The 27,309-nt window shown below is 43.7% G+C and overlaps 3 protein-coding genes and 2 non-coding genes across 6 annotated transcripts; 3 read left to right on the forward strand and 2 right to left on the reverse strand.

Moving 5' to 3' along the window:
• The first annotated feature begins 1,192 nt into the window (after positions 1 to 1,192).
• Positions 1,193 to 1,266, forward strand: TRNAN-GUU. Its single transcript has one exon. It is a non-coding gene; the product is annotated as a tRNA-Asn (tRNA).
• A 6,328-nt stretch (positions 1,267 to 7,594) lies between these two features.
• Positions 7,595 to 17,201, forward strand: FCGR1A (Fc gamma receptor Ia). Of its 2 annotated transcripts, none has more exons than XM_036441737.2 (6): positions 7,595 to 7,707; positions 8,350 to 8,373; positions 9,424 to 9,678; positions 14,456 to 14,701; positions 15,801 to 16,085; positions 16,783 to 17,201. In XM_036441737.2, exons 1-6 carry the CDS (start codon positions 7,677 to 7,679, stop codon positions 16,968 to 16,970), a joined length of 1,029 nt encoding a protein of 342 aa, XP_036297630.1. In that variant the 5' UTR covers positions 7,595 to 7,676; the 3' UTR covers positions 16,971 to 17,201. The 2 variants fall into 2 exon arrangements, with proteins under 2 accessions (XP_036297630.1, XP_045439341.1); XM_045583385.1 differs by having other exon boundaries at positions 7,623 to 7,707; positions 9,421 to 9,678.
• Positions 11,384 to 11,571, reverse strand: LOC118721812. The gene has a single exon (XR_004988835.1). It is a non-coding gene; the product is annotated as a U2 spliceosomal RNA (small nuclear RNA).
• A 1,640-nt stretch (positions 17,202 to 18,841) lies between the features above and the next one.
• LOC118721712 (leucine-rich repeat-containing protein 37B-like) lies at positions 18,842 to 20,700 on the forward strand. The gene has a single exon (XM_036442905.2). It carries the CDS (start codon positions 19,305 to 19,307, stop codon positions 20,556 to 20,558), a length of 1,254 nt encoding a protein of 417 aa, XP_036298798.2. The 5' UTR covers positions 18,842 to 19,304; the 3' UTR covers positions 20,559 to 20,700.
• Positions 20,701 to 22,471: 1,771 nt separating this feature from the next.
• On the reverse strand, positions 22,472 to 24,971 carry LOC118721132 (histone H2B type 2-F-like). Its single transcript, XM_036441776.2, has 2 exons — positions 24,532 to 24,971; positions 22,472 to 23,088 (listed from the first exon to the last, which is right to left on the reverse strand). The coding sequence occupies exons 1-2, from the start codon at positions 24,906 to 24,908 to the stop codon at positions 22,986 to 22,988; spliced, it is 480 nt and encodes a 159-aa protein (XP_036297669.1). The 5' UTR covers positions 24,909 to 24,971; the 3' UTR covers positions 22,472 to 22,985.
• Between the last annotated feature and the right edge of the window lie 2,338 nt (positions 24,972 to 27,309).

Below are 27,309 nucleotides of genomic sequence, written 5' to 3' on the forward strand. Positions count from 1 at the left end.
GGGGCCTGAGCTCCCTGTGGGGGGGTGTCCCGCTGCTCCGTGGTGGGGCTACTGTCTGCGTCCTCCACCAAGCCAGGGACCATGTCTTGTCACCTCCATGTCTTCCCAACAGACCCAGTTAGGAGGCACTGCTGTAAGCACTTTCAATAGTTGGATCATTTAATACTAACAAAGCCAGTATGTGGTCACTCCTACTATTATCTTAATTTGGAGAAGCTGAGACATAGATATATTAAATAACAAAAAAAAATTTAAATATATTTTATTGATTTTTTTTATTTTTTATTTTTTACAGAGAGGAAGAGAGAGGGAGCGAGAGAGTTAGAAACATCGATGAGAGAGAATAATCGATCAGCTGCCTCTTGCCCACCCCCCGCTGGGGGTGTGCCCTCAACCAAGGTACATGCCCTTTAACAGGAATCGAACCCAGGACCTTTCAGTCTGCAGGCTGATGCTCTATCCACTTAGCCAAACCAGTTTCAGCACAACATTTTTTATTATTTCTTAAATCTATTTATATGGACAGGTTTTCCTTTTTTTTTTTTTTTTTTAAATCTATCTGACCTTCTTTAGGTCCTTGATTTTTTATTTCTAAGAAAATATTTTCCTCCTAAAAAAAAAAAAAAAAAAAAAAAAAAAAAAGCTTCATTCACATCAGTCGCCTCTGAAAGTAGCTATGGGAGCTTATTTTGGAAGTCAAAAGCTGAGCCCTGGCTCTCTCTGCATCTCAGCTCCCTGGCAGCCGGTGGTGGTTCTGGCTGTACAGGGGAAAGTCACAGATCAGTGAGAAAAATCCACGACTATATTACAAAAATATTTTCAGAATAGAAGCTGGTTTGTGAGATAAAAACAACAACACACTAAACAAAGAGCAGCAAGGACATGAGTGCAATTGGAAACAGGAACTGAGGGGCCACCAGGATTCTGCCTTTCCAGGACGGAACTGTGTGAGCTCCTCCTCGCTCTGTGGTCTGGTTTCCTTCCCCCGGGGCGTCCCCCCGACCACCCCGCGCGTCTGAAGCAGAAGTGGAGTGAGGCCCAGCGGCCAGCGTGCCCGTGGGCTCCACCTGTCGTCTCGTTTTCAGCGGTTTCTGCGTCTGCACGGACATCTGTCCCATAACAGGGGTGGCTCCACCTAGCGGTGTCTGAGAGCCTGACTATGTTCCTTACCATGCGAACCCTCTCCCCATGGGTCTCTGTGGCGCAATCGGTTAGCGCGTTCGGCTGTTAACCGAAAGGTTGGTGGTTCGAGCCCACCCAGGGACGTCTTTGTTATTCTTAAGGGGCTGAGGTTAATCCTTGCTGGCTCCTCACCACACTTTCTCTCATCCATTACCTCCAGAGGAGCCACTTGTCTTCTGTGTCTCTTGCACAACAGGAGATCCTCAGCCAAGGTTTTAGTAAAACAGGTCCTGGGATCCGGAAAGCTTCATTTGTATGTAAGAATATAATTTAAAAAAGCACTTTTCCTTATACTTTTTAAATTAGTGTCCATCATTGTGGGGTTACAAATAATGCAACTGAGTCTACCCCCACTCCTGCGGCTACCCCTCCACCCCCGCCCCCACCCCAAACCCATAGTGTGGACGCCGACCATCCCAGGCTTCGGACCGGTGGCATTGATTAGCAATGCCAGTTCATCCAATAAAGAGTCCTGTGTCTCTCAGGAATGGGTCTTTCTTAGCTTCCCCACTGTGTGCTCTGCTATTGGTAGGGAGCTGCCCATGGGAGGGATGACCTTAGAGATAGATTTTAAAGCATTGCAGCTGCGGCCCTCAAGTCAATTAAGCTCCACTTATTAGGAAGGTCTACAAGGCAAATTCTCATGCCCCTCACAGCAGCCAAACCTAGAATAGATGAAAGACCACACACAAGTAGTACTAATATTAGCAATCGGCAAGTATGGGGGGTAGAGAAAAGAGCAATGATAGACCCATTGCTTCTCTTTTCAGTTCTGTGAAAGCTCAGGTCACACCACTGCTTTTCCCCCTCTGTTTTCAGTTTGAGTTATAAGTGGCAATAAGGAATTAAGTGGACTCAAGAGCCACAGGTATGATTATTATCTCTGTACCCTGGGCTTGTGAAAATGAGGGTCCTTAAAAATCTGATATAGGAAATGGTCTTTCCCCATCTGAGTTTTCTTCTTCTTTTTAAATATATTTTGATTTATTTCAGAGAGGAAGGGAGAAGAAAGATAGAAACATCAATGATGAGAGAGAATCATTGGCTGCCTCCTGCAGGCCCCACACTGGGGATTGAGCCTGCAACCTGGACATGTGCCCTGACTGGGAATCGAACCCTGACCTCCTAGCTCATAGGTTGATGCTCAATTACTGAGCCCCCTTGGCCGGGCCCCTTGTGAATTTTCTAAACTGAGCCAAATGCCCTCTGTTTGAGCTCAGATAACCATATTTCTAACGAAAGCCAGGAGAATAATGATATGATCTCAGGAAATTCTTAAACTCTTAGACCTCTAATCTCGTTTGTTTCATCTAGTCTCATAGACCATAGTTTTTGAAACTGTAGAGACTAAAGTCTGGGTCATGTTGGGGACTGCAATGTTTCTAAGATCAAAAATACCAACACTTGAATCTACAATATAAGTGAGTGGTAGGATGGGAAAAGATATGGTTATGTCTTAGGAACCACCTCAGTGCTCCTTGGGTTGGTGTTTGTCATCCTCTTACTTAGACTGCTACGAAAAGGGATTCTATTCAGGCCTTTGTGTCTTAGCAACGGGCACAAACACAGGTACCTTCCCTCCTTCCAAGACATAAACCATGCATTACACCTGTGTTACAGCATCCTCATGGAGCCAGGTGAGAAGGAGGAAGGTCAGAGGATCCAGTCTGGAAATGCTCTCTTGAGCAGGGCCTTATTGAGTTCTAGTCGGATATGCTAAACTGTAGTTGTAGAGAAAATTTGTTCCTTTTGACTACAAAAAGTCTGTGCGCACCCTCTGAAAAGTCAGAAGATAAAGAGAGCACGTACTACCCCTTCCAAGTGCTAAGCCACTGTGTATAAATGCGTATTTCTTCCCTCTCACTACACCTCTATTTTGTGAACAAAAGGAGCCTAACCTGGCAAGCTCAGGGGAGGCCTGCGTGGCAGTCTTGCGTGGCAGTCTTGCAAACTCAGAGACCTAAAATACCCACAAAAGATGGTTTGAAAATTAAATATTTAAACTACAAACAGGATATAGTGGGTAGTCATGTCCTAAGCCAGCGTTTTTCAACCGCTGTTCGCGGAGATGTTGCCTGGTGTGCCGTAGGTGCAGACAAGACAAGAATTTTATAATTTTTCACTATTTTGTTTACTTAATATTTCATAATAAAGTAATTATAAAATACTTTCTTTGTGTTTATTTGATTCCTACTCAAGAGAATTACTTTATATATAGTCAATATAGGCACAGAGTTAAATTTTTTAACATTTTCTAATGGTGGTGTGCCTCGTGATTTTTTTCATGAAACAAGTGTGCCTTTGCCCAAAAAAGGTTGAAAAACACTGTCTTAAGATATTTTCCCTGACAAAGATCAGCTTAGATCTTCTTTACTGAGCCCATTTGACTTTTTTTTTTTCTTTTTTTTTTTTCCATTTGACTTTTTTGTCTCTAAGATAACATATCTGTGAGATGTCTGGTTAACTTGTAACTTCCCTTTTTCTGGAGCCCCTGGGGCACAACCAAATGTGGTGGGCGCCAGGACCAAAGCCTCAAATTCCTTCTTTAACATGTTAATTGTTTCTCCACTCACCTAAGTATGTGTCCATCATTTTACTTTTTATCCAATCCTAGGGGTTTCCCACCGCTTTGCTTTATCCCGCCTCCTTAATCCATCACCAATGAATTTCATGTAACCCACCTATGTCCCTCCTTTGATTGCAATGTATAAATAGAAATGTAACCCGCCATTCTTTGGAGCATTATCTCAATTTATTGAGGTTCTGCTTCCCGGGTATGTTGACAATTTGGCTCAAATAAACTCACTAAAATTCTTTATAGGTTTCAAATTCATTTATTTATTTATTTATTTTTATTATTATTATTTTTTTAATCGTTAACACTTGCCAGGAACAAATTTCCCCCCAGAAAGAACCTGGCACTGACTAAATTTCAGCTGCTTTCCCTTGCACATGATAAAGCTGCTAATTGCCTGAGAAAAGACTCCTGAGTCGCAGGGCAGAGGGAAGCATACTCAATTAGCAATCATTCTGTTTCTATGAAATCCTATAGTTATCATATCACTACTGCACAAAACCAGACTTGGGTCTACTTTATGTCTCTGCACTATTAACTAACTTTCTGACTATCATCAAGTTAGACCTTGTTTAGTTTTATTTCTCAAAGATAAAATCGAGATAATAGTAAGGTGTTCTAGGTAAAATGTTGGAATATTCCAGCCCCGTTTAGATAACTGACTCTACTTAAATTTTTGTTGTTCTGCCTATAAGATAAGTTTTGTTTTCACTTCCTGCTAAGAATCAGCCTAGACTAGGCTATTTCAGGAAGAGAAATTAAGTTGTGGTGGCAGAAAACAAGTTACGCTATGAGTAAAAGGCAACCTTATCTAAGTAGGCTGGGGACAAACATAAAAGCAAAGCCATTGTGCAAAAAGTTGCCAGGATTAAGGCCACTTATGTGATTCTTATGATTCTCACAAGTATAAGATTTTCATTCAAATAGCTTTTCCCAGGACAAAATATTGCTGAGCCCATCAATCCACACCCACCCAACTCTAGTAGTCCTGTGAGCTAAGAGCTTTTCCAAGTCCAGAAAAACTGGTCTGACTTCCACAAACCTTGACCACAAGAGTGAAGGTTACTTATTGACTGGATTGTGCTGGAGGAAGTGTAGGGAGAAGCACTCAACTGAGTCACAAGAGTGGAAGCTTCCAGCTGACACATAGTATTGCATTGTAAAATGTTCTTCAAATTGTCCATTTTACTTACAACAGCATTTCCTTTCCAGCTCTCCACTATGCCTCCTCTCATTGGTTATTGCAAAGGAAATATCACCACCCTTTTCATCATCAATTCCTCAGAATATTGAGGGACAGAGCTATATCAGCAAAAGTAAAGTTCTTAGAGAAATTCTGTGTTATGTTTTTTAAAGGAGGTTATTGTTATTATTATTATTATTATTATTATTATTATTTTGCATATCTGTCCGATGTTGAAAGGATTGATAGTGTGCAGATCGTCAGCATATTTATAGATAGATTTGCCGTAAGTTGAAATAGTTTGAGGGAAAAGGTGATAAAATAGAGGTACAGAAAACATTCTATACAATAAGATTCCACAGCCATGAACTTGTGGTAATATTCTGTTGCCACTGCCTAGAGCATGTAATTGGTGAAAGGATTCTCCTCTATTTTATCTTAATGATTATCTTTATAATTTCTTATATAAAAAAGCAGAATCACTAAGAATAGAAATAGTGTGTAAAAATTATAAATGACAAGAAGAGGAAAATGGAAAAAAGAAAAAAATGCAAAAATAGAAAAAAACAATTAAAAAAGTCAAGAATATTTAAAACATTTATCAATAACCGATGATTGAGACATTATAAATCCAGATTTATGGGTTTGGCTAAAATAATACTTAGAATAAAAAAGAAACTCTTATATTAAAAGTGAGCAAAGGCTAAAATTGATCATCTAAGCATGAAACTTAAAATTAGAAAAAAAATAGGAAAAATTCAAAGAAAGGAAAAAGAAAATAATAAAGATAAGAGCAAAATAATTAAGATATAAAACCCAAGATACAATACATATAATCTACAAAGTTTAAAGTTGGTTCTTTGAAAAGGCTAATAGCATTGACAAACTTCTGGTGAAATTTATGATATTAATAAGTATAAGTGCAGAAATATTAAATACAAAACAATTACAAGTCAAATCCATCAGCACTGAAAATTTTCTAATAAATCATGATAAAATTAGATTTACTCAGAAATGTAAGTTCTTTTTAACAAACAGCAGAAAATTCATACATATAATTAGCCACAACAGATTTAAGGAGAAAAAGTATCTTCTCAATTTTTAGAGAAAAAGCATTCAGTGAAATGATTAAGCAAACTTAGAAAGCATCATTTTCTAAAAAAAATGTGTCTTCCAAAATCCTACAGAAATAGTCATATATGTACTGGAAAGGAAGAAATAAAGCTCTATAATAATTAAAGATAATATGAATGTCTACAAAAAAGACCTAAAAATCTACAAATAAATAATCTGAAAAACATTTTAAGTATCCTATATAATAAAAGGCTAATATGCAAATCGACCTAACAGTGGAACAACTGGTCGCTATGATGTGCACTGATCACCAGGGTGCAGGCTGGGCTAAGGCCGCCCCCGTCCCCCCCACCCCCTTCCGGCACAAATTTCATGCATGGGGCCTCTAATCTGGATATAAAATCATTGCTCCCTAAGTCAACTGTATTTCCATTACACCATAAGCAGACATTTAGAAATTATAAATTTTAAATTACCATTTGAATTAGCAAAGATGCACACACACACACACACACACACACACACACCCCTCTAAGAAGAAATCCCATAAGATCTGTCCAAAACATATATGGAGAAGACTATGCAACTTATGAATGCTATGAAAGGAACACCAAAAAATTGATTAGATATACCAAATTTATGGTTTAAAAAACTCAATGACAGAAAGATACAAACCTTCCCCAAGTTAATTTACATATTTAATGTTATTCTAATTCAAAGCCCAACAAATATATATATATATATATATATATATATATATATATATATATATTTAAATATATTTTATTGATTTTTTATGGAGAGGAAGGGAGAGGGAAAGAGAGTTAGAAACATCAATGAGAGATAAACACCGATCAGCTGCCTCCTGCACACCCCTTACTGGAGATGTGCCTGCAATCAGAATCGAACGTGGGACCCCTCAGTTCGCAGGCCGATGCTCAATCCACTGAGCCTAACTAGTTAGGGCCCAACAAATATTTTTAAATGAGCAGAAACACAAGAATGACTATGATACTCCTGAAGATGGGTAAGTTAGGGAGACATGCACTACCAACCACAGATTAAGATGTCCTAGAAAGCCTGTCAACCAAAGGTCACTGCTACCAGCCCAATGCCAACAGGAGTCCCCAGCTTAGGGCGCAGCAAAAGGAGAGACTTCATGCAGGCAGGTAAACAGTTTGCAAACTCGGGAGGCAGCAGCCTCTGGAGGTGCTTGGAGTACCTCCCCTTAGACAACAAGGAGGCCCACTTAGAGAAAGTGCCCGCCCTGGTCGACGTTTGGAGGGATTAGCCAGGCTTTGAACCAATTCTAAAAATGGGGATTTGCCATATCCTAGCCTCCAAGTAACATAATTAGTAGAAGGAGAATGTAATCAGAATAGAATGTCAATAAAACATTAGACCTCCCCTCAGATTCTTAGAGCTTCATGAGCCCTAAACCCAGACTTTCTAACTCGGGAAGATAGGTTAAGAAGTGTGAAAAAGAGGAGAGCGTGCGTCAAGAATTCTGGATGTATTTCCCAGAAAAGGAACATGATGAAAATGGTCAGAAGAAGTAATTTCCTTCCTCTTTTCTAATCGGGGCTCCAGATCTTTCAGTAGAGACTCTCCGGAGCCTCACATGTTACAGTTCCCCACTGCTCCCACCACCTTGGGGATAACATGTGGCTCCTAACAGCTCTGCTCCTTTGGGGTAAGTTGGGCTTAGAAAGGGTAACTAGAGGGTACAGGCACTGGCTAAGGGAATTTGGGATTTGAAAAAATATATATATACTTTTGTTGATTTCAGAGAGGAAGGGAGAGGGAGAGAGAGAGAAACATCAATGATGAGAGAGAATCATTGATTGGCTACCTCCTGCATGCCCCCACAGGGGATTGAGTCCGTACACCAGGAATGTGCCCTTGACCAGAATTGAATTTAAGACTCATCAGTCTGCCCGCCGACATTCTATCCACTGACCAAAACCAGCTAGGGCGGGGCTCAGGATTTTGCTTACTTTCTTTAGTATCCTAGCTAGAACTCATGAATATGGAGACTGCTATGTCTGTGCTTCCACAGTTTCTTGGTGTTTATTCTATCCAAAGGATGGGAAGAGAGACTCTGAGGTAACATTAAGCCAGGAGGCATCATTTCAGAATAAAGCCCCATCAATAACCACCTGTTGACTGTTCAGGACCATCCGGTACCTGATTTTGGGAAAGGAAGTGGAGAGAAACAAAAGAAACCTAAGCTGACCCCTTGGAGTCTATGTTAAATCTGTCTGTCTCAATCTCCCTTCGTTGCCGTCACCTGCTGATGAACTGATGATATCTCCATTGTTTTGGTCTCTTACAGTTCCAGCTGCTTGTGGGCAAACATGTGAGTAATGTCTAACTCAACTTCTCTTCCTCGGGCACATTTCTGCTTCCAAAAGATAGGTTCCATTATCCTAAAGAAGAGAGAATGGAGAGAGGATAGAAAGGAGCCTTATAGGTTATATGAAGTCCCCACTATTCAGAGTATGATTTTGATAAAATCCTGGTTCGTAAGGTTTCTCTCTAAGATTTTCTAAATGAGCTCTGACCTCTGGACTAAATGCCTACAGAGCAGAAAAGGGCCAAAATTGCTAACATAAATGTTCCCCAAACTAGTCCCTTTTACGAGAAAGCAGAGGTTTTGTTTTTCTTCTTTTTCTTCTTCTTCTTCTTCTCAGAGAGAATCAAGCAGGCACTAGGCAGTGGTTCTTAACCTTCCTAATGCCTCGGTCCTTTAAGACAGTTCCTCATGTTGTGGTGACCCCCAACCATAAAATTATTTTCGTTGCTACTTTATAACTGTCATTTTGCTGCTGTTATGAATCGTAATATAAATATCTGATACGCAGGATGTCTTAGGCGACTCCTGTGAAAGGGTCGTTTGACCCCCAAAGGGGTCACGACCCACAGGTTGAGAAGCGCTGCCCTAGAGGCTTCGAAGTGGGGGGTGTAAACCTGGATTTCCAATACAGATGCTGACTTAAGGCTTGAAATGAGCCCTCCGAGACAATAGAGCAAACCGGCTCCAATCTAGTTGCACCAGCTGAAAACCCTGTTTTATTGTTTACCATCAGTGACACCTAAATTGGTCACTTAATCCTCAGGAACCCCAAATCAGCAACACCCAGATTTCATAGCATGAACAGATCCCTCTGCAGCGAGGCTTGGACATTCCTAACAGCTAGCTTTTGTCGGGTTTCGCCTGCCTATTTTACAATGTAATCTGAATATACATAGTTTTCCTGTGCTCTCCAGAAAACCTCATCAGGGATTCAGAGCCTCTCCTTTCACTCCACTTGTTTGCTTTATTTTATTTTATTATTTTATTTTATTTTATTTTATTTTATTTTATTTTATTTTATTTTACTCTCCTCACCCCCCTCCCTATAAGCAGACACTGCCAAGTCCGTGATCACTTTGGAGCCCCCATGGGTCAGTGTGTTCTTGGAGGAAAATGTAATCTTTCGGTGTGAGGGACCCCACCTGCCGGGGGACAACTCTACACAGTGGTTTCTCAATGGCACAGCCATTGAGACCCGGGCTGCCAGCTACAGCATCCCTGCCGCCAGTGCCAATGATATTGGTGAATACCGGTGCCAGAGAGGTGCCTCCATGCCAAGTGACCCGGTATACCTGGAAGTCCACAGTGGTAAGCATGGCATGGAGCAGGAGCGCTGGAAAAACAGTCTTCCTTTGTGTTTTCTCCTCTTTGGATGTCAGGAGTGTGTGTGTGTGTGTGTGTGTGTGTTGATTTATCTGAATATGAGTCTCAGCTCTATGTGCCTACCAGGTGTAATAAAGTCAAGATAATGAAAAGATCACATTAGAGTTCTTAAACTATGTCCTCAGAGCACCCCAACCGGGGCAGGTGTGAGTAGGGTATCTCGAGTAAAACTCACCCTCTGATTTTATCATTATTCAAAATTATCTAGTTTTCTTGAAAAAAAAAAAAAAAAAAGTTATACCTGCCCAGAGTCAATAGTAGTGATTTGGAGAAATGTACAGAGATGAATAATAAAGTCTCCCTTTCACCCCAAACTCCTAGTCCAGCAGTCAACTTCCACGGAAACAAAATTGATAATAATATAAAATTAAAAGAAATTGGTTGGTAGAATACTCTATATACAGTTCTGCACCTTACTTTTATTACTTAAAATACTACGAAGGTCTGTTTTTATTAAGAGATCTACCTCGTACTTTTAAATGTCTGCCACAAGGCTGTGCTGTAATTAATTGAACCATTTTCCCTAAACTTCTAGTGTGTTTCCATTCTTTGCTTTTACAATCAATGCTGTAGTAAATATCTTTATACAGATCCTCTGGGAGCATAATAAGATAATATCTTGGATATGAAATTACTGAGAGACTTTAATCATTACTTTTATTTTTTAAATTTATTTTTTACTGCTTGATGAATAGAAGCAGATAAAATCCCACCTTCTGCTTTAAATCTGTAAGAAGTTTCTGCTTGTCAAGAGATGGAGACTGCAAAATGTTTCATTATTCAGGGTAAACCACTCAAATGGATTATCTAATTATTCAAAAGCATTAAGCTAAAACTTCTGTGTGACTGATAATGCAACTGTTGAACCCAGACTGGTGGCAGGATTAGATTTCTGTGGACTGGACTGCTTTTGGAGAAAATGTGGTTTAGCTAAGGAAATGTTGAGAATGTCAGAGGAAAAGCTTAGTTTCTCAAGTCTTTTAGGACTCTAAGAATCAGTTCTGATACTCGAGAGGCGAGGGGAGCTGACAACTGCTTAAACAAGAGACTCCATGTAGTTCCAGCAGAAGCAGAAGAGCTTCATAGTTCAAGGGGAAAGAAAAAAAACCAAACCAGGGCTGGGGTAGGTCATTTTCTTTACCGCTAGAATCCCCAGAGTTGGCGACTTATTGAGAATGGATTCCAGGAACTGCTTTAGATGGGTCCTGCTTAGCCAGCAGGAACATAGAGCAGGAAGCTGGCAGCTCCGTCTGTGGCTTTCCCATAAATGCAAAGGGCACGAGAGGCCCCTGTCAGCAATGGCTATTAAACATGATTGTGCATTTGAGTCCAATGAACCCCAAAGAGTTTTTCATGGCAGGTATTTTATATTTTTATATGATATTTTAGCGTGAATTTTAATATACAATAAACCTTCAGTGTATACCTTAGTGATTTTTCACTAAGTAAACTGCACGCAGATAAATGTTTCCAGAATCACAGAAACTCCCTCTAGTTCATTTCTAGTCATTACTCCCAAGTTGACTTCCATAGGTTTTCACCTGATTTTTTTTTTTTTTTTTTTTTTTTTACTTCATATAAATGGGTATAGTATGTATTCTTTGTGTCTGTCTCCTCCTCCTCCTTGTTTTGTGTATGCACTGTTCTGGAGGTACTACAATACCAGGATGATGCTTGGAGGGGATGGAGCAAGCTTCTATACCATCTCCCTATTCCAAAATACTTTTACTATAAGGTCCTCAGAGAGAGGATGTATCAGGCATTAAACTGATAGAACAGATACTACACTTGATCTTAGCCAAAAGGCCCAGAAGTGATGTGTCTGGCTTCTTTTACTCAGGTGGATTGTAAGATTCATAACTGTTGTAAAGTTGCAGTTGGTTCTCATTATTGTATACTATTCCATCTTTACCCATTTTATTCATGGACTTGGGTTGTTTCTAGTTTGGACCTCTTACAAATGCTATGAATGTTGACACTTTTGGTACATTTCTTCTGGTGCACATATATACACATATTTGTTTGGAATACACCTAGGAGGGGAATTGCTGGGTCACAAAATATGCAACCTTACTTTACCGAAGTAGCTAGGCCACATCACACTCCCAGGGTGAGAGCTGTGGTTGTTCCTCAAGAGTAGGTGTTTTCTGTGTTTTTCCCTGTAGCCTTTTTGGTACATGTGCAGTGTATGATTTTAATGTGCATTTTTCTGATGACTAATGATATTGAGCATTTTCCATGAGTTTATTATTTATTTGGACATCTTCTTTTGTAAAGTATCTATCTAGGTTTTTTTTGCCAGTTAAAAAAATTTGTTGCCTGCCTTTTCCTTATTGATTTGCCAGACATCTTTATATATTCTGGCTATGAACCGCTTTTCAAGTGTAGCAAATAACTTCCACTCTGTGGCCTGCCTTTTTGCTGTGTCATTATGTTGTTTCCTTATTTAACGAGCAAAGGTTTTTAATTTTACTACAGTACAATGCATCAAGTTTTTTGGTTGATGTTCTCTATGCCTTTTTAAAAAATGGTTGCCCCAATTAGTCAGCAATGGAAGATTTAATTGCAGTTATATTAGCTGTCAGCCACTTCAATTAAGTCTGTGTGTGCTGAGACCAAGAGAATACAGCTGGTTCGTGGACCCACGTCCTAATCCTGTGGCTTAAAATGAGCGTTCTCATTCTACTCAAAGTGATAAAAATAGGGAGGTGTGTTTTTCTAAAGTTTTTCTTTTTTCTTTTTTTTTTTCTTCTTATTGTGTTCAGAGAGAGAGAGAGAGAAACATCAACGATGAGAATCATTGATGGGCTGCCTCCTGCATGCTCCACATCTGGGGTCAAACCTGCAACCAGGGCTTGTGCCATGACTAGAAATTTAATTGTGACCTACTGGTTCACAGGTCAATCTCAACTACTGAGCCATGCTGGTCAGGCGAGAGATGGGTTTTTGAATAGAAAATAAATGTCTGCTAAATTTTTGATATGTAATATTCTTGTTATCTTTTAAGGCTAAATATTTTAAATTTCACTTATAACTTTCTTTCTTTCTTTGACTCATGATTTATTTAGAAGTGTGTTTGGAGGGTGTTTTTGTTATTGATTTCTTCTTTTTATGGTATTTTGGTCAGAATTTGTGCTCAATATATCAGTTCCCTGGTATTTGTTGAAAATTGCTTTGTAGCCTGGTACGTGTTCACTTTGTATAACTCTTGCATGTGTATTTGGGAAGTATGCGAATTTTCTCTGAGGTACAGCATTCTCTGTAAATCCATGATATTAAGTCTACTGATTTCATTCAAATCTTTTATATCATCACTAGTATTTTGTATTTTGGACAGTTCCTGATGGAGGTTAAAATTTCCCACTCTGTGGATGTATAAAGCAAAGATGCCTGTGTTTGGGTAATGCAGTCTTAGAGTACCTCTTGGTTGAGAACAGGAAAAGGGAGGAAAGAGTATTAATAACATTTGGAAGCAACTTATGGCGGCGTCCAAGACTAAAAATCATGCTACATGTAGCACTGAATGCCTGCCTTCCATTCTTGGATAAGTTCTAGAGGAGGGACAAGCACTATTGTCTCTTCTCTACTTTTGTCCTTTAAGAACCTCATTCTCAGCCAAGCCAACTGCCCAGGGAAGGAAAAAGAAAAGGAGGCAATTTTGGTTATGTGGAGAGGTAGCCATCAAAAGTGAGGCCTCCCCCCCACCCCCCAAAAAAAAGTTTAAAAAAAGTGAGGGCCCATTTGACTTGGAGCTTGTTTTTATCAGCTATATCAGTGATCTGTACATATGTGAGTATTTCTATCAATTTAGAAGCATAAATACATCTGGATGTGTTTGCCATTTTGTGAGTTTGGTCTTAGTATGTATGATCCCATTAACAAATCAGTCAGGAATTAGAGTGTATCAGTTTTCTGTTGCTATGGAACAAAAACCTTAGCTTAAAACAACATACATTAAGGATCTTTCCATTGGAGAGGAGTCTCTGTTCTCCTGACGCTACCATTGGGTGTCGACTGAGCTGTGGTCCTTCCAGCAGTTCTCCCAAACTCACGTGGTCCTTGGCAGAATGCAGTTCCTTGTGATTTTAAGACTGAAGTCCCTGGCCTCCTCCACTTTTTTTTTTTTTTTTTTTTTTTTTTTTTTTTTTTTTAGGGAGGGAGATAGATAGATAGATAGATAGATAGATATCTGAAGTCCCCACCTTTTTGCTGGATGTCAGCTGGAGCCTCCCTGCATTATGCCTCTCATAGGCTTTCTCACAACAGCTTACTTCTTCAAGGCCAGCAGGAGAGTCTCTTAGTCCAGACAGCTGAGATGGAGTCTGAGATAATGCAACATCATCATGGGAGTGCCATCCCATAACCTTTGTCTTATTCTGGTTCTAGAAACAAGTTATAGGTTCCACCCACTCTCAAGGGGATTACCTAAGGGTGTGACTTCTTGGGGTCATCTTAGAATACTGCCTACCACGTAGGATAAACTGTTTCTGTCCCAACCAACTTCTAAGATCTGCAAAGGGAAGATAACAGGGGCTGTGTACAGGGATGCAGATAAAGATGACTTTTCTTTCGATGAATGGGAGGGAGGTGGGCTTCAGAATCAGCAGGGCTGTAGGTTGGAATGTTCAAGGAGAAAAAGAAAGCGCTGGCTTCCTTGTACCTCTGCCACTGTATACGTATATGTTGGGTCCACATTTTCCAGATTGGCTACTACTTCAGGTCTCTAGCAGAGTCGTCATTGAAGGAAAACCTCTGGCCTTGAGGTGTCATGGATGGAAGAATAAGAAGGTGTCCAATATACTTTTCTACCACAATAACAAGACCTTCAGGTTTTCTTCTTGGAATTCTGAATTCACCATTCTGAAAACCAACCCGAGTCACAGTGGCATCTATCACTGCGAGGGAAGCAAGCACTTCAAATCCGCAGGAGTATCTATCACGGTGAAAGGTATCGTATCTGAATGATCACAGACCTGTATGTTGTGTTAAGGACCAGGGAAACCATCATCAACCACCACTTTAATGTGCAAGTGAAGAAACTGAGCTCCGGGGAGGTGAACTGCCTCACTAGAGGCCGCAAGGTGACCAGCGGTTGGGTAGGGACCAGAACTGAGGTTTCCCGGGTCCCAGGTATTGCTCTTTCCAGCATACTATGATGTCGCTTTAATAATCCCAGGAGCGAATGTCAAGGCCAGGGCATAGTGAGGATCCATTTCATCAACTTTATTTTAGTTGCAAGGAATAGAGACTCACTCAAGGTAGGTAGGGAGTTACTAGACCATAAACCCATGGGCTCTCATAAAAGCTCCATAAGAAACAGAGGCCAGGAAGACATTGGGACTTAGTTATACTTTCCATCTATCTCTCAGGGGAAACGTGGCCTCTCTGGTTCCACCTCTTTCTGAACCTCTCTGCTAACTAAGTAGCTTCCTCTGCTCTAGTTGCCCGTGGCCTTTGTTGTGACTCTTTAATGGCCTTTCATCTCAATACTCATAACCAGTAGCACCTTTTTTTCCTCCCTCTTCTGTATGAAAAAAAAAGGGCAAGAAATTATTGTCCTAGATCCATGATTGGCAAACTGAGGCTTGCAAGCTATCGATACATGAGGCTCTTTGGCCCCTTGAGTGTAGCTCTCCCCCTGGGCGAGTTTATTTTAAAGAAGTGGCGTTAGAAGAAGTTTTTTTTTAAAATTGGGTCTCAAAAGAAATTTCAATCATTGTACTGTTGATATTTGGCTCTGTTGACTGATGAGTTTGCTGACCTCTGGCCTAGATTATCATGTGAGACACTGAACTTGCTAGGGCATGGTCATACAATAAGCAGTAGTCAGGGAAGCATGAGTCATGTAGAGGATTTTCCCCAGTAGGATATGAGCAAGCCGGTAACTGTATCTATGAGGAACCCCCAAGAATGTCTCTCTACTGGAAGTGGGAGAAATTGTTTTCTGGGTTCACTCTCCAGCGACAGTTTCCCAAAAGAGGAGGGGGTATATCTTCTGCAAAAAGAACCTTGACTCTGAGTCAGGTAACTGTCAACTTTTTCTCTAGAGCTGTTTCCAGCCCCGGTCCTGAGAGCATCCTCTTCGTCCCCCCTCCTGGAAGGGAATCCAGTCATTCTGAGCTGTGAAACAAGGGTGCCCCCACACAGCCCTCCGGTGCGGCTCTACTTCTCCTTCTACATGGCAGACAAGACCCTGGTGAACAGGACCACGTCTTCTGACTACCAGCTAGGAAACGCTAGCAGAGAAGATTCCAGATTCTACTGGTGTGAGGCTGCCACAGAAGACGGAAGTGTCATCAAGCGCAGCCCTGAGTTGGAGCTTCAAGTGCTTGGTGAGTGAGAAGGATGGGAACTGACTGGCACAAAAGAAGATGCTCCCTTTTCTCCTATGGGACTGAGGTCTGTTTCAGGGGATTCATGGCTCGGACAGGAAAAACCTATGAACAGGCCTTTCCAACCTTGATTCCAAACGTCACTCTTTTCCTTATAAACATCACTGCATTCCCTCTCCCTTCCTTCCTCTGTTTATTTCCTTTTTTCTTTTCTCTCCTTTATTTTCTTTTTCTCTCTCTGCCTCCCTTTTCTCTCCCTCTCTTTCCTGACAATCTAATCAGCAATATATAAAGTTCATCCTATCTATTGTCACAGGTATTGGGAAGCAATTCTCACTTAAAGGAGCTCACATGGTAGGTTGACGGCTGGGGATTTTGTGGATTGCACATAAATCCCCAAATGTCTGTATCTGGCTGAGATGAAGGGATTGTGAGCTCCAGAAGAAAAACTCCTTGGGGTGGGGAGAAATATTTATCTTCAACCCAAATTCATTTCAAGCATTACATAGAAACAGCATCTGTCTCTGTCCACTGACAGCCTTGGCAGTTCAGGTCTTCTGAGGAGCCTGCCCCATGTGGCTCAGTTGGAGCCACCTGGGGAGAGGCATAGCAGGTCTCAGCTAACCTTCCCTTCCACATAACTCAGTCAGATCCCTCTGGTTTCTGAATGGCATTTCTTTGTCATTTTCTTTTACAGGCCTTCAGGAGTCACCAACTCTTGTCTGGTTTCATGGTCTGTTCTATGTGGCAATGGCAATGATATTTTTGGTGAACACTGTTTTGTGTGTGATAATACATAAGAAACTGCAAAGAGAAAATACATGGATTTTAGACATTCCTTTGGACTCTGCCGACCAGGGGAAGAAGGTAACTTCTTATTTTTGAGAAGACAGACATTTAGAAGAAGAGCCGAAATAGCAGGAACCAGAACAGCTGCAAGAAAGGCATTCCAGAAGCTCTAGGAGCAGCAGCAGCAGCTCAGTGGGTGCCCACAAATCACGGCAGTCCCTACCTCTTCCTCTTTGTGTGACCACTGGGGCACAACCTCCAAAATGAAGACACTATAATAGAACTGTGAGTCCCATGGCACCTAACTAACTCTTAAATAAAGCAAATAGCAGAAACTGGTTTGGCTCAGTAGATAGAGCGTCGGCCTGTGGACTGAGGGGTCCCGGGTTTGATTCCGGTCATGGGCATGTACATTGGTTGCGGGCACATCCCCTGTGATGGGTGTGCAGGAGGCAGCTGGTCGATGTTTCTCTCTCATCGATGTTTCTAGCTTCCTATCCCTCTCCCTTCTTCTGTAAAAAAATCAATAAAATATATTTAAAAATAATAATAAAAAGCAAATAAATGAGCTGACTTCAATGAAGGTAAACTTGGAAATCTTATAATCAGGAATGATTTGATGTGAGACCTCCTCTAAAGGAATATTTAAAAACTGGAAGTCAAGTCTAACCTGATTATCCTATTAAATATTTTGAGCAATATTTCTGGGGACAGGGTGAAAGGTAAGTCTTTTGCATATGTATAAGAGATTAAGCCAGAAAAAGACAGAGACAGAGAGAGAGAGAGAGAAGGGATACAAGTAGGAATAGTATAGACTAGGGGTGTCGAACTCAATCAGAGGAGGGGCCAAAATCTAAAATCCAGCCTAAATCGCGGGCCGAATGGTTTACTGAACAGTCATAAACTGTCATTGTGATGGAACGCAGCGGAGTGCAGTGATGACAGCGCGGTGCGGGCCACATTGCAAGGCTTGGCGGGACGGATTTGGCCCGCGGGCCTTGTGTCTGACACATGTGGTATAGACCGAAAGGAAGGAAACAACTTGCAAATGACTTCTGCGAGACTGTAGAAATGAGAGCTCACATCTCTGTGGGGCTCAGGATGGTTACTTGATAACCTTTTCTTTAGCGCACCAGCAGGGAAGATTAAAGGGAAGTGAGGGAATAACTCAGGATGAGAAATGGGTGCATTATTTTTGCCTTTTCATTTGAGGCTTTCTCATAGCCTCCCTGTGTCCAGAGATAACCGGGGTTTTTGCTGTCTGTCCTCAATCCCTGAGCTTTGGAAAAGCAGAATGTAACAGCTGCTTTTCCTAATAAATTAAACACAGAGCTCCAAGCTTGGCACTTGCAAGGAGAAGCTTCAAATAGGACGGAGCAGTGACATCCTAAAGTCTCAATTCCTACCTCCTAGATTTACTTTATCTTTCTGATTTTCTGAGTGAGTACGAACTAGCTTCAAGATACACTGCTCTGACCATGGACAGTGCAGCTCAGTTGTCATCTGGGTACTGGAGGGTTGCCAGTTTGATTCTCTGTCAGAGCCCACACCTAGCTTGCCAGTTCAACCTCACATTGATGTTTCTCTCAAGCATATATATATACTGGTCTCTCACTTGGGCTGTGTTTTTGGATACAAAATGTTTCCCTGCTACTCCACACAAAACAGCTGAGATAAAGTTGAAACAAAAAATTTAGCTCAGAAAAAGACACACAAAAGGGTATAAACAAATTATTTAGTTTTAAAAAATGTAGCCCGTCTGCCAAACAAGGGCACATTCCTGCCTAGCCTCTGGTCTGGCTCCACAGGACGAGGCTCACCTGCAACACCCACCACCTGGAAGCACCCTCGAGCAACTTGGGACAGGAAGTAGATGGAAGAGCAGCTTAGTGCCCTGCTTCCCTAGCCTGTGGACAAGGAGAATGTCCTCTCCACTTCACTTTCAGAGAAAAAAAAAAAAATACTATTATCATCATCTCAATGGAAGCCCAACAACTCCAACATTTTTATTAAAGGATATGGTCACTGGGAAGCACTACAGCACTCCCGGCACCCCGTCATCTCACCATCCCTGGGCTGCTGGACTCTGGGCCACCAGGTGTGAAGCATAAATCCTCACAGTGGTGAGGAGGGAGGAGAGAGCCAGGGAGAGGTAGTTGTGTTTTATGCAGGGGAAAAGGACCACTTGGGCCCTGGTGATTCTGCTAAGAAGGCTCGCTCTTCTGAAGTCACTCTCAGCCTACGATTAATAAAGCTTATTTAAATAAAGTTTGGAACCTGAGGTGGGGGAGGGGTGCTTGGTTGCCAAGTGGCGCATACATGGCATAGCTACCAATTGTGACACGGCTGCCAATTGTTGGGCTCATACTCAGCACATGGTGCCAGCGCCTCATTTGCCTAGGATTGCTGTGCCTCGGACCTGTGCCTGCCATGTCCTGGCTGCACCTCTGGGCCTCATGGCTCCTGTTCACATGGAAGCTGATGTGGCTGCAAGTTCAGGCTTCTCATCCTCTGGCCTTGGTCCCTGTCCTGCTCACCTCCGTTCCCCCTGGGCTCATCGAGCCCAGGTCTTGGGATCAGCAAAACCCTACATGTACATCTGAAGACGATGAACTTCCGTCATCCAGACAGGAAGCCTCAGCTCTGCCTCCAGAGTCCTCCGAGACAAGGGAAGCTTCTCCAAACTCCCAGAAAGCTTCAGCTCCGCTTCCACCCCAACATGAAGCTCAAGCTCAGTCTACAGTGTCCTCTGAGCCACTGAAAGAGTTGTTAGTCCACCAAGGAGTTCCATCCTACCCTGAATGTGTTCAATCTTCAATCCAGCAGAAGAGCTCATCCCCCACGCACGTGTGTCTGGCAGGTGTACAGCCTTCTCCAGTCCAGCAGAAGGGTCGAGCTCAGCCCCGGAAATCCTCTATGGATGTCGTAGCTCAACCTTCAGTCCATCATGAGGAGACAGTCTCACCTCTTGGTTCGGGTGAAGCTCAGCATCCAGTGTTGCCTATTATCAATGTTGAAGGTGTGGATCTGGGGGTTTTGATCACTTCAGAGCCCCCTACAAATATTGAACTATCTGCAGCTGACAAGGTCTCAGCTCATCCTCCGAAGTTCACAGACAAGCTCAAGCCTCCATCCCAGCAGGAGACCCCAGCTCAGCCTACTTCGGAGGCTGAAGCCACAGCCCTACAGCAGACTAGAGCTCCTCCAAAGCCCCCTGAGGTGGCACTTCCACGTCCAGAGCCTGTTCAGGCTCAGCAGCCAACATTGTCTGAAGTCACATTTCAACCGCTGGACCAGGAGCTGACCATCACCCCTGAACCTACTTTGGAAGCTGATGGTGCAGCCCTGCAGCAGACTACAGCTCCCCCAAAGCCCTCTGAGGTGGCACTTCCAGAGCCTATTCAGGCTCAGCAGCCAATGTTGACCGAAGTCACGGTCCAGTCTGTGGACCCGGAAGTCATCAGAACTCAGCAACGAGAGTCATCTGAGACAGTTCCTCCAGTGACTGAACGGAGTGCCACCAGGAACATATGTAAGCTCTGTACCTGCAGTAATGGAACACTTTCCTGTACTGGTCTCGGCCCAAAGCAGAGACTCCACAGAGTGCCCGTGCCAGAGCCCCACACCTACAGTGGTACTTTTACTGTCTTAAACTTGCAAGGAAACTATTTCTTACATTGGTAAAGACACGTGGAAGTCATACCATTTGGTTGAGAAACTAATTCTCAGTGGAAATAATTTGAGAGAATTGCATAAGGATTCATTTGAAGGCCTGCACTCCCTCCAGTATTTAGACCTATCCTGCAATAAAATAGAATTTATTGAGAGGAATACATTTGTATCACTACCCTTTTTGCAACATCTAAATCTTAGTCACAATTTAATTACAAAATTGAGCTTTGGGATGTTTCAGGCCCAGCATGGAATGGAGTTTTTACACAAGTTGTCCAGGCTGATGGAATCTAAGGAACAAAATAAGCTGACAAACGATACAGAACCCGAGGCATGGAAACATGGAACAGACTGAGAGTTGTCGGAGCGGGGGAGGGTGGGGTGGGACTGGATAAAAGAAGGTGAAGATATTAATCAAATGACATATATGCATAGCCCAAGGACACAATGTGGTGAAGGTCCAGGGAGGGGGCTGGGGTTGGGTCTAGTGTGCAAAAGAGAACAACAATCAAAGAATAAAGTTTGGTAATGAAAAAAAAAAATAAAGGACATGGTCACATATAACAGCTGAAGTTCCGCTGATTGTACAGAATGTTTTGTCTTGTGGACCAGAGAAACAGATGAGAATAGCAGGGAACGCGCCCCATGTAGGGACCGCGTGGGGAAGACCAGCGCGAGGAACTGGGAATCGGAGCCGGAAGTGACGTCACGCAGAGGACGCGCTCGGCCGCCCTCGCCGGGCGGGCGGAGAACTCCAGGGAAAAGGGCTTCCGGGACCGCTGACGCCGCCGCTTCTAGAGGGCGTGGGCGGCACCCGCAGTGCGGGCGGAGGAGAGGGAGTGCCCGGTACCGGAGAGAGCACTCCACTGCGAGCGGGCCCGCACCTCTCGCCGGGGCCGCCGGTGTGAGACGCTGGCTCCCGGTGGGCCCGGTCCGCCGCGGGAGGAAGCAAGCATCGCGGGAAGCCAGAGGCAATGGCTGCAGCCTCCGGCCCGCGGAGTTGAAACACTCCTACCTAGGCCTGCGCCGGAGGGGGGGTGGGACGGGCGGGGTCGGGGATAGGGCCGATCCGCCTCCTCACGGACCCGGCGGCGGCGGCGGCGCCACCCCGCGGCCGCATGTAGAGGTTGCAGCCTCGGCCGCCGCCTCGCGCGCGCGGGGGCTGCTGGGAGGCAGGGGCGCGCGGGCTGAGCGCGCCGCCCGCCGGGACTCCGCGGGAACCCACCCGAGAAGAGGAGGCAGCGGCAGCAGGGGGAGAGCGAGATGGCAGTCAAGTATAGGCCACCCTCCTGCTGTTCTTCCATCCTCAGAGCCCAGGAAAGGACTCGGAAGCAGCAGGCCCCGGTGCAGGGAGCCTCCAGGCTCTGCCAGGTCTGCTCCGAAATGCATAGGGGAAGCACGGGCCTGCACCCTCAGGGGCAAACCCAAGGCCCATTTTATCCCCTTGACCAGGACAGAGAAGACCCCGGAGGGGACTGACTGATGCAACTAAGAGGGAGGAGGATGGAGGGTGGGCTTGGGGGAGTTCTTTCTTAGCTGTCAGATTTAGCAGGGCTTACCAGGGTCTGTTGGCCCTACCCAGGCTTCATTGGAGAGACTCGTGGGTCCACCTCCCCAGGGCTTCCAGGCCCAAGTACCACACTCCAGAGTAGACCGAATGGAGAACAGGCAACTGGTTATGTGGAGGGCAGGACAAGGGAGGGAGGAGGAATTGTTCTTCACGTTCCAGGCCTCCTAGGGAGAGCCCTAAAACTCGTATGCCGAAACGGTTCTGCTCGGTCCCGGGTTAGATTCCGTACCTTGGTTGCGGGCACATCCCCAGTGGGGGGTGTGCAAGAGGCAGCTGGGCGATGTTTCTCATCGACGTTTCTGTCCCTCTCAATTTCTCTCTGTAAAATCAATAAAATATATATTTAAAAAACACAAAACTCATTGTATGACCACCGGAGCTTCTGCAAGAGTCCGGGCCCATTGGGTTCTTTGCTCCTGATGGGATTTCTAAGAGAAGACCTTAAGAGAACTGTATATTAAGCTTTGACAAGCTGCAAAAAACAAAAATCAACAAAAAAGTTAAAAATGTGTGACTTTTAGGTGCAGACTTTGCTAATGCACATTAACAGTAAAATGGGAGCCGATAAAGTGCTGCCCTTTCATTATTCACCACTCCTTGCTTTGTTTCTAAATATGGGGTCAAAACCCCAAAGGGTAAGAAGCTCATCGTCATGTCTTCCCCTTTCACCTCCATATTACAATAAGCACATATTACTCCTTCATCCTTAGGATAGGAAATAAATTGTGAAGAGGAAGCATATGTTAAAAGAAGAGATCCCCAAACATGTTACATGAGTTAGCGGAGGTATAAAATCTCTAAGAACCATTAGAAACAATAGGCTTACACATTCTGGAGAAATACACTTCCCAAATGTATTCTCTGATAATTTAATTTTGAGGAAGCACTGACATGATCCCCAGTGAAACAGCAATCATCTGGAGTCTGGCTGTGACTTTGAGGCCCACTTCTTCTGGAAGGGCAGAATAAAGCCTTGAAGAGAAGAAATAAACATTTGCAACAGGTTTGTATATTGTGACCTAGAACATCTTTTATCAATCCCTTGGTCAATTTATAGAATATAGATATCTCTCCCCTTAAGGTCTGGTAAAACTGGTGCCTTAAGAAAAAGTATTATTTAATCTTAACCTGAGAATATGCTGAGAGAGAAGGAAACATCAAAGTGAGAAACTGGTTGCCCTTTGGAAGGCGCTCCAATTGGGGATCGAGCCTGCAACCAGGTATATGCCCTGACCAGGAATTGAACCAGCAAAATAAAGCTATAGAAGCGGAAAAGGTAGGCAAATATCTACCCTTAAGCCCGGCCTGAGTGGCTTAGTTGGAGCCAAACCGGATAGGGCAAAGCTGTGGACCTGTATTCATGCTCCGAAAGCCTATTATGAAAAGAATAAATCCTAGCCGGTTTGGTTCAGTGGTTGGAGCATCAGCCTGCGTGCAGACTGAAGGGTTCCAGGTTTGATTCTGGTCAAGGGCACAGGCCTGTGTGATTTGTGCAGGAGGAAGCCAATCAATAGTCCTTTCATCATTGATGTTTCTCTCCCCTTCCTCTCTGAAATCAATGAAAATGTAAAACGCGCGCGCGCGCACATACACAAAACACCTGGGAGCACTAAAAAGCACCTCCCCGGTCCCAGTCATAAGGCAATTCAGTAAAGTCACCTGGAAAGATCTCACCAAAGTAATTCTTATAAACCAGGAGTTTGTTGCAGAACAAAGACAAGGTTCTCACCCTGGAGAAAATCCTGTGGAGGCGTCCAAGCCTGCACTGCTTGGCTCTCACTAAGAGCAATATTGGTTGGGTAGAGATTGAGGAAAGGGTTGACGGAGATGAGGATTTAATAAATGCTCTGAAAGTTGTTTGGTCTCCTCACTACGTAGCACAGGCATTTTGGACCAGGTGAATCTTGGTTATGAGACTATTCCCTGATAACTACCCACCAGATACCGATAATATCTCAAGTGCTGACAAGCACTATCTCTGGCTGTTGCGCCCAATGTCCCAATGAATGGGGACAAAATGGCTGGTTATTGGACAGGGAAATGGGAGACGGCCAGGTGCATACTTGGGTCAATAAACTAAGGCATGTGGCTTTATAGGGTATCGGTAAAATGAGCTGGAGAGAACTTTGCAACAAACAGTTCACGCGAGAGTAAGACCCAGCGAGCTCATCCCAAAGCGAAAATCTCTACTCCTGTGCACCTAAGCGCCCACTGAGAACTACGGAAACGGGATTTGTACGAAGTAAAACCCTTGTTACCACGAAGATCCCCACCAAACCCTAGGCCCGCCCTACGAAGACAGAAGCTTACCAACCTCACAAGCGCTTACAGCTGCTTCTCCAACAACTGAAGTGGCTCTGAAAAGAGCCTTTGGGGTAAAGTGGTTGTTCTATCGCCTTTCCTGGGCGCCCTTACTTGGAGCTGGTGTACTTGGTGACAGCCTTGGTGCCCTCGGACACGGCGTGCTTGGCCAGCTCGCCGGGCAGCAGCAGGCGCACGGCCGTCTGGATCTCCCGGGACGTGATGGTGGAGCGCTTGTTGTAGTGCGCCAGGCGCGACGCCTCGCCGGCGATGCGCTCGAAGATGTCGTTGACGAAGGAGTTCATGATGCCCATGGCCTTGGACGAAATGCCGGTGTCCGGGTGGACTTGTTTCAGCACTTTGTACACGTACACGGAGTAGCTCTCCTTGCGGCTGCGCTTGCGCTTCTTCCCATCCTTCTTCTGCACCTTCGTCACAGCCTTCTTGGAACCCTTCTTGGGAGCAGGAGCGGACTTCGCTGGATCAGGCATCTTGGGAGAGGAGGAACCACTCACGAGTTGAACCAACCGCGACTGCAACTGAATTGGTTGTGAGCTACTTATAGAGCCTATATGCAAATGAAGACTCGGACAGACAGCGTTTCCATTGGTTACTCTCCAACAGTGGCGTCATAGAGGCAGAGCCGGTATCAGTAAGGCGCTGCTCACGCTCCCACAGGGATCATAAGAACAAAAGCCTTGTGAACCAATAAAAAATGCTCTATTTCACCTAACCAGTAAATCATATCAAGCGACAGTAGCCAATTTGGGTGGAATCTGTTTTGCTGTTGCCTTTCTCTTTCCTTGTGGCCATGTATGGAAGAGATGTGCAGCGCCAGATGAATTCAAATTAAACTTTCTCTTATTTTGATTTTTGCAACAATACCTCAGCTCACATTGAACTCTTCTCCCCCCACCTTGCCACTTCCCGTGGGGCTTGACGGGGAACCTCAACGTCCTAGTGCTGGGCCGGGGGACCTCAGGCTGCTCTCCCCGCCCCAGCACCCGGCCTGGGGACCTGAGGCTGAGCTCCCTGCCTGGCACAGGGGACCTCGGACCGTGCTTCCCACCCAACGGGGCTTGATGGAGAACCTCAAGGTGCACCCCCAGTGCTAAGCCGCGGGAACTCAGGCCGTGCCCCTCTGCCCAGCGAGACTTGATGGGGGACCTCAAGGCACGCCCCCATTCTGGCACCATCCATCACACATGTCAAAACCAGTTAAAGACCCGTTAAAAGATCTTGCCTGGGAAGAATGAACCCACCCGCTGTATTCACCAGACCTTGCTCCTTCAGGTGACCACTTGTTCCGATGGATGGCACATGCACTTTCAGTGCAGCACTTCAAAACGTTCGAAGAAGTCGAAAATTGGGTTTCTGAATGGTCTGCCTCAAAACAAGGAAAGTTCTATTGGGACGGTATCCGCAAATTACCTGGAAGATGGGGGGAATGTGTAGCTAGCGATGGACATTACTTTGAACAAAGCAGTTTGATGTCTCTCTTGAAATTATCGTGTTTGATTGCAAAATCCGCATTATTAACCGGTAAAGGGTGAATCCACATTAACCAGTAAATAATCAATACAAATTATTAACTGGTTAGCAATTAATCCGTACTATTAACCGGTAAATAGTCAACAATTTTTGAGAAATCCATGGCAAGTAAAATTTGCAGTAAATAAACTTGTATGTTTCCTTCCATTAGTATGTCTCATGCCAATTTAATTCTCAGGCGCAGTCTAAACCCTAAGAGAGTAGAAGTACAATTTTGCCTTTCTTATCATAGCTAAGAGTTTTGAGGGGGTACAGAACATGTCACCCCAAAACATGCCATTGAGTAGTATGTTGATTTTGAACTGAAGGCACTTGAGAAACAGCAGGCAAAGGAAGGGCTTTCAAACCTGCCTCTTTTACCTAAAAATAGCTCATAAATTTTCCCATGTGAAAGATATTCTCCCAGTAGCAGGAAGAACATTCTTTACACCTGAGACAGGGGATTGACATTTAAATGGATCTACACAAATCAAGCTACTAAAATACCTGTATTGTCCATGACTTTCCCCCATATATCTCCTAGTCATTGTCCCACAATTTACTTTCCCCAGCCCAAGGCTCAGAATTTATTGTTCTGTTTAAAAGACATGTAGAAACTTTTGGGCTCCTTAGGTTTTCATTTCCTTCTGAATGCTACTGTGTACACATATGCATATTAAAATTTGCATGCTTTATTCCTTGTGATCAGCCTTGTGTCAATTTAATCCTTAAGCCCAGACAATTGAGTTCTTTTTTGGGGGACCTGCCTATAGGCAGATAAGGGGAATTCAAAGAAAGCCTGTCCTGTATGATCTAACGTGCCTTAGCATCCCCCCTCCTTCCCCAACTCTTGGCCCATTAAAATAACCAAGAGCTTGTCCATTCTTCGCTGGGGATGGGATGGGGTGCAATTAAAAGAGAATCTACCAAGAGAGATTTCAAATATAAAAAAAAGGCTGTTCCTGAAATTGCCGTTTTTCAAGTACATATGGTTCAAAATAACACACCAAAACATGATTTTGGTATGGCATGTCCTAAACTATTCACATTTTGGGGTGGCACATTCTACTGCACTTCAACATCTACATGTGTTTTAGACATGCGATGCAATGGCACCGTTCAGTGAACAGATAGACGCGGAGGTGGGGGAAGGAATAGTTTCAGACGTCACGAGAGTCCCACCTTAGTGATTTTCAGTTCAAATATTTTGAATTTTGGATAGTGTGAGTTTTGAATTTCAAATGACTAAAGAACAAACAGGAGGCTAGATCTACATGTATGAAGCCTAGGAATCTGGATAGATACAGATTGGGAATTCATTAACTTACAGAGGGTAGAGCCAAAGGAGAGACAGAAGGCTCA

Source organism: Pipistrellus kuhlii, unplaced genomic scaffold (assembly GCF_014108245.1).
Source record: "Pipistrellus kuhlii isolate mPipKuh1 unplaced genomic scaffold, mPipKuh1.p scaffold_m20_p_18, whole genome shotgun sequence".
Classification (NCBI taxonomy): Eukaryota; Metazoa; Chordata; class Mammalia; order Chiroptera; family Vespertilionidae; genus Pipistrellus; species Pipistrellus kuhlii.